At 48.5% G+C, this 16,791-nt stretch overlaps 1 protein-coding gene across 2 annotated transcripts in view; it reads right to left on the minus strand.

Moving 5' to 3' along the window:
• The window catches only part of zrsr2 (zinc finger (CCCH type), RNA-binding motif and serine/arginine rich 2), a 65,749-nt gene that overhangs the window by 44,008 nt on the left and 4,950 nt on the right, over positions 1 to 16,791 (minus strand). The window contains exons 3-4 of one of the 2 annotated variants that reach the window (XM_038802828.1): positions 6,550 to 6,625; positions 5,452 to 5,560 (exon numbers count right to left, since the gene is read on the minus strand). In XM_038802828.1, coding sequence (XP_038658756.1) covers positions 5,452 to 5,560; positions 6,550 to 6,625 — 185 coding nt within the window. The remainder of the gene's footprint in view (positions 1 to 5,451; positions 5,561 to 6,549; positions 6,626 to 16,791) is intronic. The other variant, XM_038802829.1, reaches the window with a different exon arrangement.

The raw sequence follows: 16,791 nt of genomic DNA on the forward strand, positions 1-16,791 counted from the left end.
TTCCAACTCTCTTGCTGACCATCTTGAAATTGTGACCCATAGTCACTGACATACCAACTATTAGAAACAGAATATCCTTCTTTACCTTGTCAAATTGAACAATAACCTCAATCAGGTCACCTCATATTTCGCTGCATTGAATACATCTGCCAGGTTTCTGCCCATTTGGCCAACTTGTCGACGTCCCTCTGAAGTCAAAGTCATCCTCACAATTTACTATTCTCTCTAGTTTAGTATGAGCTGCAAATTTAGAGATCTTGCCCTCAACACCCACTTCTAAATCATTTATATAAATCAGAAAAAGCAACGGTCCCAACACTGAGCCCTGGGGAACACCACTTTTAACTCTTCTCCAGTCTGAGAAATGCCCATCTATACCTATACTATGTTTCCTATCTCTTAGCCAATTTCTAATCATGCTGCAATCAATCCCAAACATTTTTAATTTGCTAACCAACCTGCCAAGTGGCATCGTATCAAATGCTTTCTGAAAGTCCAAATATACAAGATCCACAGCACTACCTTCCTCCATTGCCTGTGTTACCTCGTCAAAGAACTCAATTAAGTTTGTCAGATCTGACCTACCTTTGACAAAGCAGCGTTGGCTGCCTAGTATTAACTTATTTTTCTAAGTGTATATTTATTTCATCCCGCATTATGGCCTCCATCAGTTTTCCCATTATTGATGTCAAGCTGACAGGTCTGTCGTTTCCTAGGTTATTCTTTACCCCTTTCTTAAACAACAGCATCACATTTGCAATCCTCCCAGGACTGCAAATCCCCAGGACTAATCCTCTATTCAGAGAGGCCTGGAAAATTTCTGTAAACGGCTCTACAAAATGCTCCCTTACCTCTCAACAGTTAAGGATGCACTCCATCCGCGCCTGACGACTTCTCTACCCGGAGTGATGCCAGCCTTTTTAGCATCTTTTCTTTATCTATCTCTATACTGCTCAAGTTGCTCAACACCCATTTTCAACTGGGCCATTGTCACCATCTTCTAATTTGGTAAAGACAGAAGCAAAGTACTCATTTAGTACCACTGTCGTACCCTCCACTTCAGTGAGCAGTTTACCCAGCTTGTCCCTTTTGGGCCCACTCTATCCTTCACTAATCTTTTCATTTTACTATTTGTTTTAGCACAGTCTGCCATCCTTTCCTCATGATTCCGCTTAGCCTCTTTGCTGCATTTGAGATATGCTTCCCGATTTCTATTGCTATTATTAATCCGGCATTCATCATATGCCTCTTTTTTCTTCCTTATTTTATCATTAATATCCTTATTCATCCAGGGTACTCTAGCTGTGGGTGCCCTGTTTTATTTATCATGAGAACGTATCTACCTTGCACCCTATTCATCTTTCCTTTGAAAGTCTCCCATTTTTCATAAACTGTTTTATCCCCCAAATGCATTTCCAATCAAACTGCTCCAGCTCAACTTTCAGACTTCTAAAACTTTCCCTTTTCCAGTCTGGGATCTTAATTCGTGACTGACTTTTATCATTTTCTAACTTAATATTAAATTGTATTTTATTATGATCTTTACTTCCCAACAGCTCCTCCACTCTGTGATGTTCTCCACCTGCCCTGCCTCATTTCCTAGGACCAGATCCAGCATGGCTTGCTCCCTCATAGGACTGGAAATGTACCGTTCCAGAAAGTTACTGCAGGAATCTTTCCCCTTCCGTGCCCCACATTCGACCCGTTTCCCAGTCTACATCGGGTGTTTGAAATCCCCAACTATCACAACCCTAGTTGCCCTGCAAGTTTCCTTAATCTGCTTACAAATGCTCTCTTGCACTTTCACCCCACGATTTGGAGGTCTATAATAAATACCAAACAAGGTAACCGTTCCCTTCCTGTTTCTCACCTCCAATTATACAGATTCTAATTCAGGAACAGCATCTCGTTCAAGGACTATGATAATATCTTTGATCAAGACTGCTACCCCGCCTCCCTTTTTACCCACCCTGTTCCTACTAAAAACCTTATAACCTGAGATGTTAAGTATCCAGTCCTCTTCTGGCTTGATTTACGTTTCCGTCAATGCTACAATGCCCCCAAAGCAATTTCTGCTTCCAGTTCCCCAAATTTGTTCACTATACTGTGCATTTACATACATACAATTTAACCCTGCCCGAATCTCTTTAGTGCCCTTTGGTAGGCGGCCATTTCTTTGATCACTGTCAACACGCAACCTTCTCTTACTTCCTTTTCCCTATTCCCCATCTTCGCTCTTTTGCCCTCACTTCTAAAACTAAGCCCATTAGTCAGCCCACCCCCCCCTGCATTACAAGTTTAAATCCACCCTCACTACACCATTTCCTCTCTCAGCCAGGAGATTGGTTCCATTTCGGCTCAGATGAAGCACATCTCTTCTAAACAGCTTTCAACTTTCCCAAAACAGATCGCAATGACTCAAAAATCTAAGCCCCTCCCTTCTACACCATCCCTCAAGCCATGCATTTAACCTCCTGATCTGCCTTTGCCTTAAATGGTGACGCTCGTGGTAGTATTTCTGAGATTACTACCCTGGAGACTGATCGCTCTTTTCAGGCTTTGCTGAACAAATACATTCCGTCAAGGCTTTTTCTCTTGCTCTCATCAGGTCAATCGCAAGAATGGTGAATTCGCCATAGCAATGCCTCTACCAGAATCCACTCTCCAACCAATCAGCACACTCTTCTCAGAGTATAGAATCATAGAATTTACAGTGCAAAGTTGGTGTTTCTCCTGACATTGTCATTCTTGCAAATGTCTTGATGAGTGCCAGATGAAAAGCTTTGACAAAATCTCTTGTCCAGAAATACTGACATTCTGCACTACCAAACAACTATTTTCAGGTCTTAGTTCTGGGGTAAAGAGCCTACTGTTTGACTGGAGGGAATCCAACACAATATTTCAATGTGAGAGATATAAACAACTTCTGAAATATTTTGTGCTGTGATAAGAAAAATAATAACTAATATCAGATCTCAGTTCAAACCATTCTAGAAGATTCTTGCCGACAAGTTGATTAACATGTGAATTGGGGCTGACATTCATAGAATTGCTACAGTACAGGAGGCCATTCAGCCCCTTTGAGTCTGCAGCAACCTTCTGAATGAGAACCCTAACTAGGCCCACTCACCCCATCCTATCCCCGTAACCCACCTAATCTGCTCATTTTCAGACAGTGGGAGGAAACCGGAGCCCGTAAAGGAATCCCACGCAGACACGGGGAGAAAGTGCAAACTCCAGAGTCACCCAAGGCCGGAATTGATACGGGTCTCTGCCTCGTACTAACCACTGTGGCATCCATTCCACACAGTGGAGTCAGAGGCCAATCGCTAAAGGCAAACTACTTTGATCTGACCTTTTGCCAAGAACAGCTTGCATTACATAACAGCACAAAAAGTGTTTCTGTTCTTGGAGAAAAGTCAGATCAAAGTGATTTATCCAGCGATTGGTCTTCGACTCCACTGCATGGACGTCTCTTTCGAATGGGCGGCACAGTGGCTCGCACTGCTGCCTCACAAGATAGGAGCCGGGGTTTGATTCCTGCCTTGGGTGAATGTGTGGAGTGTCTATATTCTCCCAGTGTCTGTGTGGGTTTCCTCCGGATGCTCCGGTTTGCTCCCACAGTGCAAAGATGTGCGGGTTAGGTGGATTGGCTGTGCCAAATTGCTTCCAACTGTTTAGCAATGTGCAGGTTAGGTGGGTACAGGGATAAGGTGGTGGAGTGGGCCTAGGAATGGTTCTTTTTCAGAGGGTTGGTGCAGGCTCAATGGGCTGAATGACCTCCTATACAGTAGTGATTCTGTGGCTCTTTGGAAACCAAATGTTTTGTGAACTTCAAGAGCTCAAGGTGAGAATAATTGCTTTCCGAAGCACAAAAATCATATTCAAGTTGTGTGGCACTACCAGCGTGTTAATTGGGATAGACTTTGAACAGATCTAGCAACTCAAGACTGGGCATCCATGAGGCGCTGTGGGCCATCAACAAAATTGTATTCAACCACAATTTGTAACCTCATAGCCCAGCATACCCCACCCCATGCGTGACAAGAGCAGCAGGTACCTGGGAACCCCACCATCTGGGAGGTTCCCCTCCAATCACTCACCACCTGGACTTGGAAATATATCGCCGTTCCTTCACTGTCGCTGGGGCAAAATTCTGGAACACCCTCCCTAACAGCACAGTGGGTATACCTATACCTCCAGGACTGCGGCGGTTCAGGAAAGCAACTAGGGATAGGTAATAAATGCTGGCCTAACCAGTGACGCCCACAGCACGTAAACAAATGTAAAGTTTTAAGTTATTCTGAAGTCACTATAATGCTATGGCTTTTCACTGCTTTACTGGGGAAAACAGCGCTAGTACAATTGAGATTTCCTCAGATTGCTTTTTTCCAGCCAATTTCACACAATATAAAATCTCAGAAAAAGCTGGATTAATTATATTTGTTACAATACTTGCAGCGACATTCATCAATTTTAAATTATAAATCAAATGATATTTCAATTGTTAACTACATATCCTATCTCTAGTTAGACCTCAACTGGAATACTGCATCCAATTCTGGGCAGTGCACTTTAGTAAAGCGTGAAAGCATTGGAGAGGGCGCACAGAAATATTCACACCAGGGATGAGGGACTTGTGTTATGAAGATAGATTGGAGAAGTCGGGACTGTTTTCCTTGGAGAAAAGGCTGAGAAGAGGTTTGATAGAGATCCTCAAAAAAATCATAAGGGGTCTGGAAGAGTAAACAGGGAGAAACTGTTCCAACCCATGAAAGAGTTAACAGCAGGCTACAAATTTAAAGTAAGTGGCAAAGGAAGTTTAAAAAAAAGAGATGAGAAAAACCTTTCCACTCGACAAGTGGTCAGGGTCTGGGGTGCATTACCTGAAAGTGTGGTGGAGGTAGATTCAAGTCAAGCATTCAAAATTGGACTGTTCTCTGAAAAGAATGTGCCGAGTTATGGGGAGATAATGAGAGAATGGCACCAAATGAACTAGAGAGCAAGGGTGGACATGATGGGCCAAATGGCCTTGCGCCAGGGTGGCACAGTGGTTAGCACTGCTGCATCACAGCGCCAGGGACCCAGGTTCAATGCCGGCCTTGGATGACTTTGGAATTTGTACCCATCTGCGTGGGTTTCCTCCGGTTTCCTCCCACAATCCAAAGACGTGCAGGTTAGGTGGAGATATGGGGATAGGACGGGAGTGGGGGCTTAGGTAGGATGCACTTTCAGAGGGTCAGGGTAGACTCGACGGGCCGAATGGCCTCTTTCTGAACTGTAGGAACTCTATGGATTCTATTAAACAATTCTGTGATTTTAGAGACCCATCAAGCCTCACCAGCTCCTCGGATTAGTTAAGATAGAATGGACCATATGCACTATCCATTGCTCTGCCACAAGACTAGTGAGATGAAATGAACAGAAGAATTAGTCAACCAAATTATTTACCTCCTCCTCTTCCAGCTTTTTCCGTGCTACCTCCTCCTTTTCCTTCTTCAGCAGGAATTCCTCCTGTGCCCGCTGTTCTTTTTCCAACCATTCTACATGCAAGCGCTGCCTAAAAGAGAGAGAGTTATTATAATCCTTTACTATAGGAATCAACAAGTTTCACAGACTCAAGCAACAGTGCTCTTTTGGGATCCGGACATCCAGCCCGCTGTCTGCTCATTTCAATTTCGGTACATTTCATTTTTCATTCAATGTATACTTTAGCAAAAAACTGCAGCTCATCGCAAAAAGGAAAATCCTTTTATACATGGCATGTAAACTGTACCACTCTAAACAATATCTACTGAGACACAGAAAACAAAAATTACATTGATACACATGACAAGTCAACTTTGTCTTGGCATTTAGGAAGCTAAACATGAATGAATAATAATCGTTATTATTGTCACAAGTAGGCTTTCATTAACACTGCAATTAAGTTACTGTGAAAAGCCCCTAGTCGCCACACTCCAGCCCTGTTCGGGTACACAGAGGGAGAATTCAGAACGTCCAATTCACCTAACAAGCACGTCTTTCGGGACTCGTGGGAGGAAACCGGAGCATCCGGAGGAAACCCACGCAGACACAGGGAGAACTTGCAGACTCTGCACAAGCAGTGAACAAGACAGGAATTGAACCTGGGACCCTGGTGCTGTGAAGCAACAGTGCTAACCACTGTACTACCATAGCACCCATAAAATGTAAGCAGTTTCAAATGTAATCTATCGACAAGTAGTGTCAACATCTGCAGAAGACAAGATACGCCCAAAATGTCATTTGAGAAAGATGCACAGAAATTAAGATTGCAGCTGCATTAAAGTAACAAATCCCAAATCACTCCAGTTTAAATCGTTTCTCTGGTCAGCTATAGGGAATTGTAGCAATCCACAGCATTACAGACCAATCCATTTCCAACAGTGCATTTACAATTTTATCAAAAAAAGGTAAACAAATAATTTAAAATGTCAACACTTTCTTTAATGAATACTTTCCAGTGAATACAATTTCTTGTATTAAAAATGAAAGCCATCATCCTATTGGTCTCAAAGGGCTACTGACCTTTCAGCCTCCAACTCTCTTTCCTCTTCTTCATCCAGATCATCCACCTCTTCTACATCCTCTTCATGAGCCAATTCTGCAAATTAATGAAAATCATTTTGTATCCATAGCAGTCACAAACAGAACTGAGTGCATAAAATCCAAGTACATCAACAGGTGTCAGTTTTAATGTAACGTATATTAAATCCATGAATAGCCAACATATTTTTCAAAGTGAATCGTCACATTTCCTCTAATCTTCAGTCCAAAGTCAGTCTGGGAAAGCATGGAGTTACCAGTGGGGCAGCACAGTAGCACAAATGGATGGCACTGTGGCTTCATAGCTCCAGGGTCCCAGGTTCGATTCCCCGCTGGGTCACTGAGTGTGGAGTCTGCACGTTCTCCCCGTGTCTGCGTTTGTTCCCTCCGGGTGCTCCGGTTTCCTCCCACAGTCCAAAGATGTGCAGGTTAGGTGGATTGGCCATGCTAAATTGCCCTTGGTGTCCAAAAAGATTAGATGGGGTTTTGGGTTACGGGGATAGGGTGGAAGTGAGGGCTTAAGTGGGTCGGTGCAGATTCGATGGGCCGAATGACCTCCTTCTGCACAGTATGTTGTATGTTCTATGTACCACTAAGCCTACTAGCTCAACACATATAATTGTGCTCTGTAACTGTATTAAGACACTGAAACTTACAAGTAGCAGGAAAACTGAGATACACACCCCATCACAATTATTCGAAACAGAACCTGAAATATACATTATTTTCCCCCCACAAATGCTTCCTTTTGTATTTCAGCACTATAGCCGAAATCACAGAAGAATCATAGAATCACTACAGTACAGGAGGCCGTTCGGTCCATCGAGTCTGCACCAACCCTCTGAAAGAGATCCCCATCCCTGTAATCCCACCTAACCTTTTGGGCACTAAGGGCCAATCCACCTGCCCTGGTAGCCAAAGTATTAATATGGCTAGTCCAGTTCAATTTCTTATCAATGGTAACCACCAGGATGTTGATTCTGGGGATTCAACAATGGCAATGCCATGGGACAATGATTAGATGCTCTCTTGTAGGAGATGGTCATTGCCTGCTATTTGTCAGCCCAATTGTTCTCTCTCTCTAGCTTTGACAAAGAGACATCCAAACTTGAAACATTAGCTTCCTTCTCTCTCTACAGATGCCGTTAGACCTGCTGAGATTGTAAAATATTTTCTGTTTTTGTTTCAGTTTCCAGCATCTGCAGTAATTTGCTTTTATGGAACATAGATTCTCTGTGCCAGGTAAGACTCCAAACAATGGACAGTTTTCCCAGATTCCCATTAACTCCAGTTTAACTAGGGCTCCTTGATGCCACACTTGGTCAAATGTTGCCTTGATGTCAAGGGCAGTCACTCTCCGCTCACCTCTGGAATTCAACTCTTTTGTCCATGTTTGAACCAAGGCTGTGATGAGGTCAGGAGCGGAGAGACCTGGTGGATACCAAACTGAGCATCCGTGAATAGTTTATAAGTGCCACTTGATAGCAATTTCGATAACTCCTTCCATCACTTTGCGGATGGAGAGTAGACTGATAGGGCGGTAATTGGCTGGGTTGGATTTGTTATGTATGTTGTGTACAGGACACAGCTGGTCAATTTCCACATTGCCAGATAGATGTCAGTGTTGTAGCTGTACTGGAATAGCTTGGATAGGGGTGTGGCAGGCTCTGGAACACAAGCTTTCAGTACTATTGCCGGGATATTGTCAGGGCCTATCGCCGTTGCAGTATTTAGTGCCTTCAGCTGTTTCTCGATATCACGTGGAGTGAATCGTGTTGGCTAAAGACTGACATCTGTGATGCTGTGGACCTCCGGAGGAGACAGAGATGGATCATCCATTTGGCTGAAGATTGTTGCGAATGCCTCAGCCTCGTCTTTTCCACAAATGTACTGGGCTGCTCCAGCATTGAGGATGGGGATCTTTGTGGAGCCTCCTCAGTCAGTAAGTTGTTTAATTGCCCACCACCATTCACGGCTCGATGTGGCAGGAGTGCAAAGCTTAGATCTGATATTGTGGAATCGCTTAGCTCTGGTTATTACTTGCTGCTTACGCTGTTTGGCACACAAATGGTCTATGTTGTAGATTCACCAGATTGACATCTCATTTTTCAGTATGCCTGATGTTGTTCCTGGCATGCTCTCCTGCATTCTTCATTGAACCAGGATTGATCCCCTGGCTTGGTGGTAATGGTAGAGTGGGTGATATGCCGGGTCAGATGGTTGAGATTGAACACAATTCTGCTGCTGCTGATGGCCCACAGCGACTCATGAATGCCCAGCCTCGAGTTGCTAGATCTGTATCCCATTTAGCACGGTGGTAGTGCCACACAACACGATGGAGGGTGTCCTCAATATAACATGGGACTTTGTCTCCACAGGACTGTCCGGTGGTTACTTCTTTTTTTTTTTAAATACTTTTTATTGAAGAAATTTTTCAGAGTACAAACATTTTAACCCCCCCCTACATTTGAATTATATCAAAACAAAGTCAAACCCCCCTACTTACCAAGAATCCCCCCCCCACCCCCTACCCGCGCGCCCCCCCCCCGCCGACGAACCGGCCGCCAGACCATCTTGTCGTTTCTGGCAGTGTCCCCGGGCAGGCCTTACCCGTGACACCACCGATACCGTGTTTCCTTCGTTGTTATCCCCCCTCCCCCCCCCCCCTCCCCCCCCCCCCCCCCTCCCCCCCCGCCCTCCCCTCCCGGGTTGCTGCTGTCACGACCCCCGTTTCTATCTCTGATCTAAGAGGTCCAGGAAGGGTTGCCATCGCCTGAAAAACCCCTGCACCGACCCTCTCAGGGCGAATTTGATTCTTTCCAATTGGATGAAGTTTGCCATGTCGTTTAGCCAGGTGTTAACACTTGGAGGCCTTGCGTCCCTCCACTGAATCAAGATCCTCCTCCGAGCCACCAAGGACGCAAAGGCTAATATTCCAGCCTCCCTCGCCTCCTGTACCCCCGGCTCCACCCCAACCCCGAAGATCGCAAGTCCCCATCCTGGCTCGACCCTGGACCCCACCACTCTCGACACCGTCCCTGCCACCCCCTTCCAGAACTCCTCCAGTGCCGGACATGCCCAAAACATGTGTGCATGATTCGCAGGGCTTCCCGAACATCTGACACACCTGTCTTCACCCCCGAAAAACCGACTCATCCTTGTCCCCGTCATGTGGGCTCTATGCAGTACCTTAAATTGAATAAGACTCAGTCTCGCACATGACGACGACGAGTTGACCCTCTCTAGGGCGTCTGCCCATGTCCCATCCTCTATCTGTTCCCCCAGCTCTACCTCCCACTTGTCTTTCAACTCCACTACTGGTACCTCCTCCACCTCCTGCATAATCTTATAAATGTCCGAGATCTTCCCCTCCCCGACCCAGACCCCTGATAGCACCCTATCACTCGCCCCCCTGTCGGGAAGCACGGGAAACCCCTCTACCTGTCGTCTGGCAAATGCCTTCACTTGGAGGTACCTGAACGTGTTCCCCGGGGGGAGCCCGAATTTCTCCTCCAGCTCTCCCAAGCTCGCAAACCTCCCCTCTATAAACAAGTCCTTCAGTTGCCTAATGCCCACCCTCTGCCAGCTCAGAAATCCCCCTCCTGTATTTCCCGGTGCAAATCTGTGGTTCCCTCTTAGTGGTGCCCTTATCAAACCCCCCACTTCCCCCCTGTGTCACCTCCACTGCCCCCAGATCTTGAGGGTGGCTGCCACCACCGGGCTCGTGGTATACCTCGCGGGAGGGAGCGGCCATGGTGCCGTTACCAGTGCCCCTAAGCTTATGTTGCCACAGGACGCCCTCTCCATACGCTTCCAAGCTGCCCCCTCCCCTTCCATCATCCACTTTCGTACCATCGATGCATTTGCCGCCCAGTAATATCCTGAAAGATTGGGTAACGCCAGCCCTCCACTATCCCTACTCCGCTACAAAAAGACCCTTCTAACTCTAGGGGTGCCATGTGCCCACACGTACCCCATGATACTACTCGTTACCTTCTTGAAAAAGGCCCTAGAGAGGAAGATGGGCAGACACTGGAACAAAAACAAGAACCTCGGGAGGACCGTCATTTTAACTGACTGCACCCTCCCTGCCAGCGACAGCGGCACCATGTCCCACCTCTTAAACTCCTCCTCCATCTGTTCCACCAGCCTAGAAAAGTTCAGCTTGTGGAGGGTCCCCCAGTTCTTTGCCACCTGCACCCCCAAGTACCTGAAACTTTTTACTGCTCTTTTGAAGGGGAGCCTCCCAATTCCCTCCCCCTGGTCTCCCGAGTGTATTACAAAGACCTCACTTTTCCCCAGATTTAATTTATATCCCGAAAAGTCCCCGAACTCCGCTAGTATTTCCATAACCTCCGGCATTCCCCCCTCCGGGTCTGCCACATACAGCAACAGGTCATCCGCATAGAGCGAGACCCGATGCTCCTCCCCTCCCCTTGTCAGTCCCCTCCACCCCCCTGAACCCCTCAGTGCCATTGCTAACGGTTCAATCGCTAATGCAAAGAGTAAGGGGGATAGGGGACATCCCTGCCTAGTACCTCGATGGAGCCCAAAATATTCTGACCTCCTCCCGTTTGTTACCACACTCACCATCGGGGCCGAATAGAGCAGCTTTACCCACTTGATAAATCCCTCCCCAAACCCAAACCTTTCCAACGTCTCCCACAAGTATTCCCACTCCACCCTATCGAATGCCTTCTCCGCGTCTAGCGCTACCACTATCTCCGCCTCCCCCTCCAGTGCCGGCATCATGATCACGTTTAACAATCTCCGGACATTTGTTAAGTTGGCGTCCCTTCACGAACCCCGACTGGTCTTCATGGATTACCCCTGGCACACAATCCTCTATCCTGGTTGCCAGGACCTTTGCTAACAGCTTGGCATCTACATTTAAGAGGGAGATAGGCCTGTAGGACCCGCACTGGACCGGGTCCTTGTCCCGCTTCAAAATCAAGGAGATCAGGGCCTGCGACATTGTTGGGGGCAAAACCCCCCCCTCGCGCGCCTCATTAAAGGCTCTCACCAGCACTGGGCCCACCAAGTCCACAAATTTCCTGTAAAACTCCACCGGGAACCCATCCGGCCCCGGCGCCTTCCCCGCCTGCATCTGGCCTATCCCTTTAATTAGCTCCTGCAGCTCTATCGGCGCCCCCAACCCTTCTACCAGCTCCTCCTGTACCTTTGGGAACCTCAATTTGTCGAGAAAGTTCTCCATTCCCCCTCTCCTCTTCGGCGGTTCAGACCTATACAATTCCCTGTAGAAGTCCCTGAAGACCCTATTCACCTCTTGCCCCTTCTGCACTACGTCCCCACCCCTCTCTCTCACTCCCCCAATCTCTCTGGCTGCATCTCGCTTACGAAGCTGGTGTGCCAGCATCCTGCTCGCCTTTTCCCCGTACTCATACGCCGCACCCTGCGCCCTTCTCCACTGCGTCTCCGCCTTCCTAGTGGTCAGTAGGTCGAACCTGGCCTGTAAACTGCGCCGCTCCCTCAATAGTCCCTCCTTTGGTGCCGCCGCATATTTCCTATCTACTTCTAGGAGCTCCCCCACCAGCCTCTCCCTTTCCTGCCTCTCCTTCCTCTCTCTGTGTGCCCTTATGGAGATCAGCTCTCCTCTAATCACTGCTTTCAGGGCCTCCCAGACCGTCCCCACCTGCACCTCACCCGTGTCGTTCGTACCCAGATAGTTCTCAATGCCCGTTCTAACCCTTCTGCACACATCTTCGTCCGCCAACAGCCCCACATCCAGGCGCCACAACGGGCGCTGATCCCGCGCCTCCCCCAATTCCACGTCCACCCAATGTGGTGCATGGTCCGATATCGCAATGGCCGAGTACTCCGTGTCCTGCACTCTCGGTATCAGCCCCCTGTTCAATACGAAAAAGTCTATCCTGGAGTACACTCTGTGGACGTGGGAGAAAAAAGAATACTCCCTCGCCCTAGGCCTACCAAATCTCCATGGGTCTACCCCTCCCATCTGCTCCATAAACCCCCTTAACACCTCTGCCGCTGCCGGCCTCCTATTCGTCCTGGAACTCGATCTATCCAGCCCAGGGTCCAACACCGTATTAAAGTCCCCTCCCATGATCAGACCCCCTGCCTCCAGTCCCGGGATGAGGCCCAGCAGGCGCCTCATAAAGCCCGCGTCGTCCCAATTCGGGGCATACACATTCACCAGCACCACATTCTCTCCCTGCAACCTACCCCTCACCATCACATACCTGCCCTCCTTGTCTGCCACCACTTCTGCCGCCACGAACGACACCCTCTTTCCCACCAGAATCGCCACCCCCCGGTTCTTGACATCCAAGCCTGAGTGGAACACCTGTCCCACCCACCCCCTTCTCAGGCGGACCTGATCTGCTACCCTCAAGTGAGTCTCCTGCAACATCGCTACATCAGCCTTCAGTCCCTTCAGGTGCGAGAAGACCCTTGATCTTTTAACCGGCCCATTCAGCCCCCTTACATTCCACGTAATCAATCGGATCGCTGGGCGACCCGTCCCTGCTCCCTGTCGATTAGCCATGTTCTGTCCCTTGCTCGCCCCGGGTCATCCCTCCCTTTCTGACCCGTTTCCCATAGCGATGCCCCCCCCCCCCCCCCCCCCAGCTCTCCCCTTCTCGTCCCTGGTCTTTCCAGCAGCAACCCGGTATCTCCCCCTAACCTCCCCTCCCCCCCCCCCCCCCCCCCCCCCTGGCTAGGACCCCTCCTAGCCGCGATGTGCCCAACATCGTACTCCCGAGAGTCAGCTGATCTCCGCTGACCCGGCTGCTCCTGCCACACTTCGACTCCTCCCGGTTCGAGGGGGGGGGGGGGGGAGGGGCCTCCCCCCCCCACCATTCCACTCTGACCCCGCTCCAGCGCGGGAAAGGCCGCCATTACTGGCCACTCCCCACTCTTCTCCCCTCCTCTCTCCTCCATCCCGCGCGCGGGAAAAACAGAGGAAAGCCCGCGCTTTCGCCCGGCCACACCCCGCCCCGCCATCTTCCACTCCCCCCCATCCCCATCCACGCCCGTGAAGGATCCCCTTAAAACCCCAGAGATAAACCCGCATGATCAACCCACTCCCCCCCGTCCCGTCTTCCCAACTTAACAATATAAATACCCCATAGCAACTAAATACATAAATACTTAACTACATACTTAAATACCTAAATACTTAAATACTTAAATACTTAAATAACAAAATAATTAAGTAGCTATCAACTAACAATGTGCTTAACCATCAGCCTCCATCAAACAGTATAAATAACCACAGATAACCATAACCAGAGAAGGAAGAAAAAACAAAAAAAAAAGGGGACCAAACACCCGAAGAAAAAGGGGTAAAAAGGGTAAATGACTAAGGGAAGTTGGAAACGGGAAGAAACACACCATAAGAAGAAAACGACCCGCAATAGAAATTTCAACAGTTCAAATATACAGAAACACCAAACAACTTGAAACCTTCAAGATATTCAAAAAGTCAAACGTTCAAGAAAAGCCAAACAATCCAAGAAACTGTTACCCAGCTCCGACCTGGCCTGAAAAGATAAGGGCCACTTGCTCAATCAAGAGTACCCAGGCGGCTACGACCGCCGGTGCTCCCAGGTTTTAGTTCATGTCCAGCTTTTCTTCTTGTACAAAGGTCCAGGCCTCCTCTGGGGACTCAAAATAATGATGTTGGTCCTTGTAGGTGACCCACAAGCGCGCCGGCTGCAGCATTCCAAATTTGATCCTCTTCGCGTGTAGCACCGCCTTCGTCCGGTTGAACCGGGCCCGCCGCTTTGCCACCTCCGCACTCCAGTCCTGGTACACCCTTACCGTCGAGTTCTGCCACTTACTGCTTTTCTCCCTTTTTGCCCACCTCAGGACTTTCTCCCGATCACATAGCCGCTGGAACCGCACCAGCACCGCCCTCGGGGGCTCGTTTGCCCTAGGCCTCCTGGCCATGACCCGGTATGCCTCTACCAGCTCCAGGGGCGCAGGACCGGCCCCTTCCCCCATCAGGGAGCTCAGCATCTCCGCAACATATCTCGGGAGATCCGACCCCTCCAGGCCTTCTTCTAGGCCCAGGATCCTCAAATTTTTCCTCCTCATCCGAGTGTCCAGCTCCTCGAAACGGCTCTGCCACTTCAGGTGGAGTGCCTCGTGCACCTCCACCTTTGCCCCGAGGACCGTGGCCTCCTCCTCCCTCGCGGTCATCTCCTGCTGCAGCTCTCTGATCGACGCCTCTTGGGTCGCCTGGGCTCCCACTAACCTGGTGGTCGTCGCGTTCATGGACTCTAAGAGCTCCACTTTCAGCTCCGTGAAAAAACGGAGGAGAGCGGCCTGCTGCTCCTCCGCCCATTTCCTCCATTCCTCCGGTGCGCCGCCGGCCGCCATTTTGATTTTCTTCCCCCGCTTTTTTTGGGGAGCTGCTGCCACTTTTCTTGCCGCTCCACTCCGTGTACCGACCATAAAATCGGTCTAGTTCTCCTCAGGGGACCTTCCCCCACCGGGATTCGTCTTTTCAGCACCGTTGGGGCCCTCCAAATGGCCCGAAAACACCTTTGTCGCAGGAGCTTCCAAATGTGCGGCTTAGCTAGTCATAGCCGCAACCGGAAGCCCGGTGGTCACTTCTAATAATAATGATTGTCACAAGTAGGCTTACATTTACACTGCTTGGACGTTACTGTGAAAAGCCCCAAGTTGCCACATTCTGGGGCCCTACCAATACGGTCATCGACAGATGCATCTGCAGCAGGCGGGTTAGTAAGGATGAGGTCAAGTATGCGTTTCCCTCTTGTTGGTTCCCTGTTACTTTCAGACTCCAGAGGAGGCTGAAGGGTCCATGCAAAAAATGGACGAGGGTTGAGATAAATTTGTTTTGTATTGCTTGGTTGATGTTTCTTTGAAGGCGGGTGCGTGATTTCTGGAAATTGGTGGGGTGTTTATTGGGTGGTTTTGTAGCTTTTAATGTGGAATTTTATTGCGGGAGTTCTTTATTGTTTATGCTTCTTCCCTTTTTTTTCCCTCTCTCTCTTCTGGAGCTAATAAATTTGGACTTTGGTTGGTGTTTTGGAATTTTGGTGTTATGTACAGTGCTGTGTGTGGAGGGGAGCAAAGGGATTTTGGTTTTGTGAAGGGGAGTTTGTGTCTCACTAATTTGATAAGAGTTTTTTGAAAAGGTCACAAAGATGATTGATGCAGGTAGGGCAGTGGATGTTGTCTATATGGACTTCAGTAAGGCCTTTGACAAGGTCCCTCATGGTAGACTGGTACAAAAGGTGAAGTCACACGGGATCAGGGGTGAGCCGACAAGGTGGATACAGAACTGGCTAGGTCATAGAAGGCAGAGAGTAGCAATGCAAGGGTGCTTTTCTAATTGGAGGGCTGTGACTAGTGGTGTTCCGCTTGGATCAGTGCTGGGACCTTTGCTGTTCGTGGTATATATAAATGATTTGGAGGAAAATGTAACCGGTCTGATTAGTAAGTTTGCAGACAACACAAAGGTTGGTGGAATTGCGGATAGCGATGAGGATTGTCAGAGGATACAGCAGGATTTAGATTGTTTGGAGACTTGGGCGGAGAGATGGCAGATGGAGTTTAATCCAGACAAATGTGAGGTAATGCATTTTGGAAGGTCTAATGCAGGTAGGGAATATACAGTGAATGGTAGAACCCTCAAGAATATTCAAAGTCAGAGACATCTAGGTGTACAGGTCCACAGGTCACTGAAAGGGGCAACACAGGTGGAGAAGATAGTCAAGAAGGCATACGGCATGCTTGCCTTCATTGGCCGGGGCATTGAGTATAAGAATTGGCAAGTCATGTTGCAGCTGTATAGAACCTTAGTTAGGCCACACTTGGAATATAGTGTTCAATTCTGATCGCCACACTACCAGAAGGATGTGGAGGCTTTAGAGAGGGTGCAGAAGAGATTTACCAGGATGTGTCCTGGTATGGAGGGCATTAGCTATGAGGAGCAGTTGAATAAACTCAGTTTGTTCTCACTGGAAAAACAGAGGTTGAGGGGCGACCTGATAGAGGTCTACAAAATTATGAGGGGCATAGACAGAGTAGATAGTCAGAGGCTTTTCCCCAGAGTAGAAGGGTCAATTACTAGGGGGGCATAAGTTTAAGGTGCGAGGGGCAAGGTATAGAGTAGATGTACGAGGCAAGTTTTTTTATGCAGAGGGTAGTGGGTGCCTGGAACTCGCTGCCGGAGGTGGTGGTGGAAGCAGGGACGATAGTGACATTTAA

Source organism: Scyliorhinus canicula, chromosome 7 (genome assembly GCF_902713615.1).
Source record: "Scyliorhinus canicula chromosome 7, sScyCan1.1, whole genome shotgun sequence".
Classification (NCBI taxonomy): domain Eukaryota; kingdom Metazoa; phylum Chordata; class Chondrichthyes; order Carcharhiniformes; family Scyliorhinidae; genus Scyliorhinus; species Scyliorhinus canicula.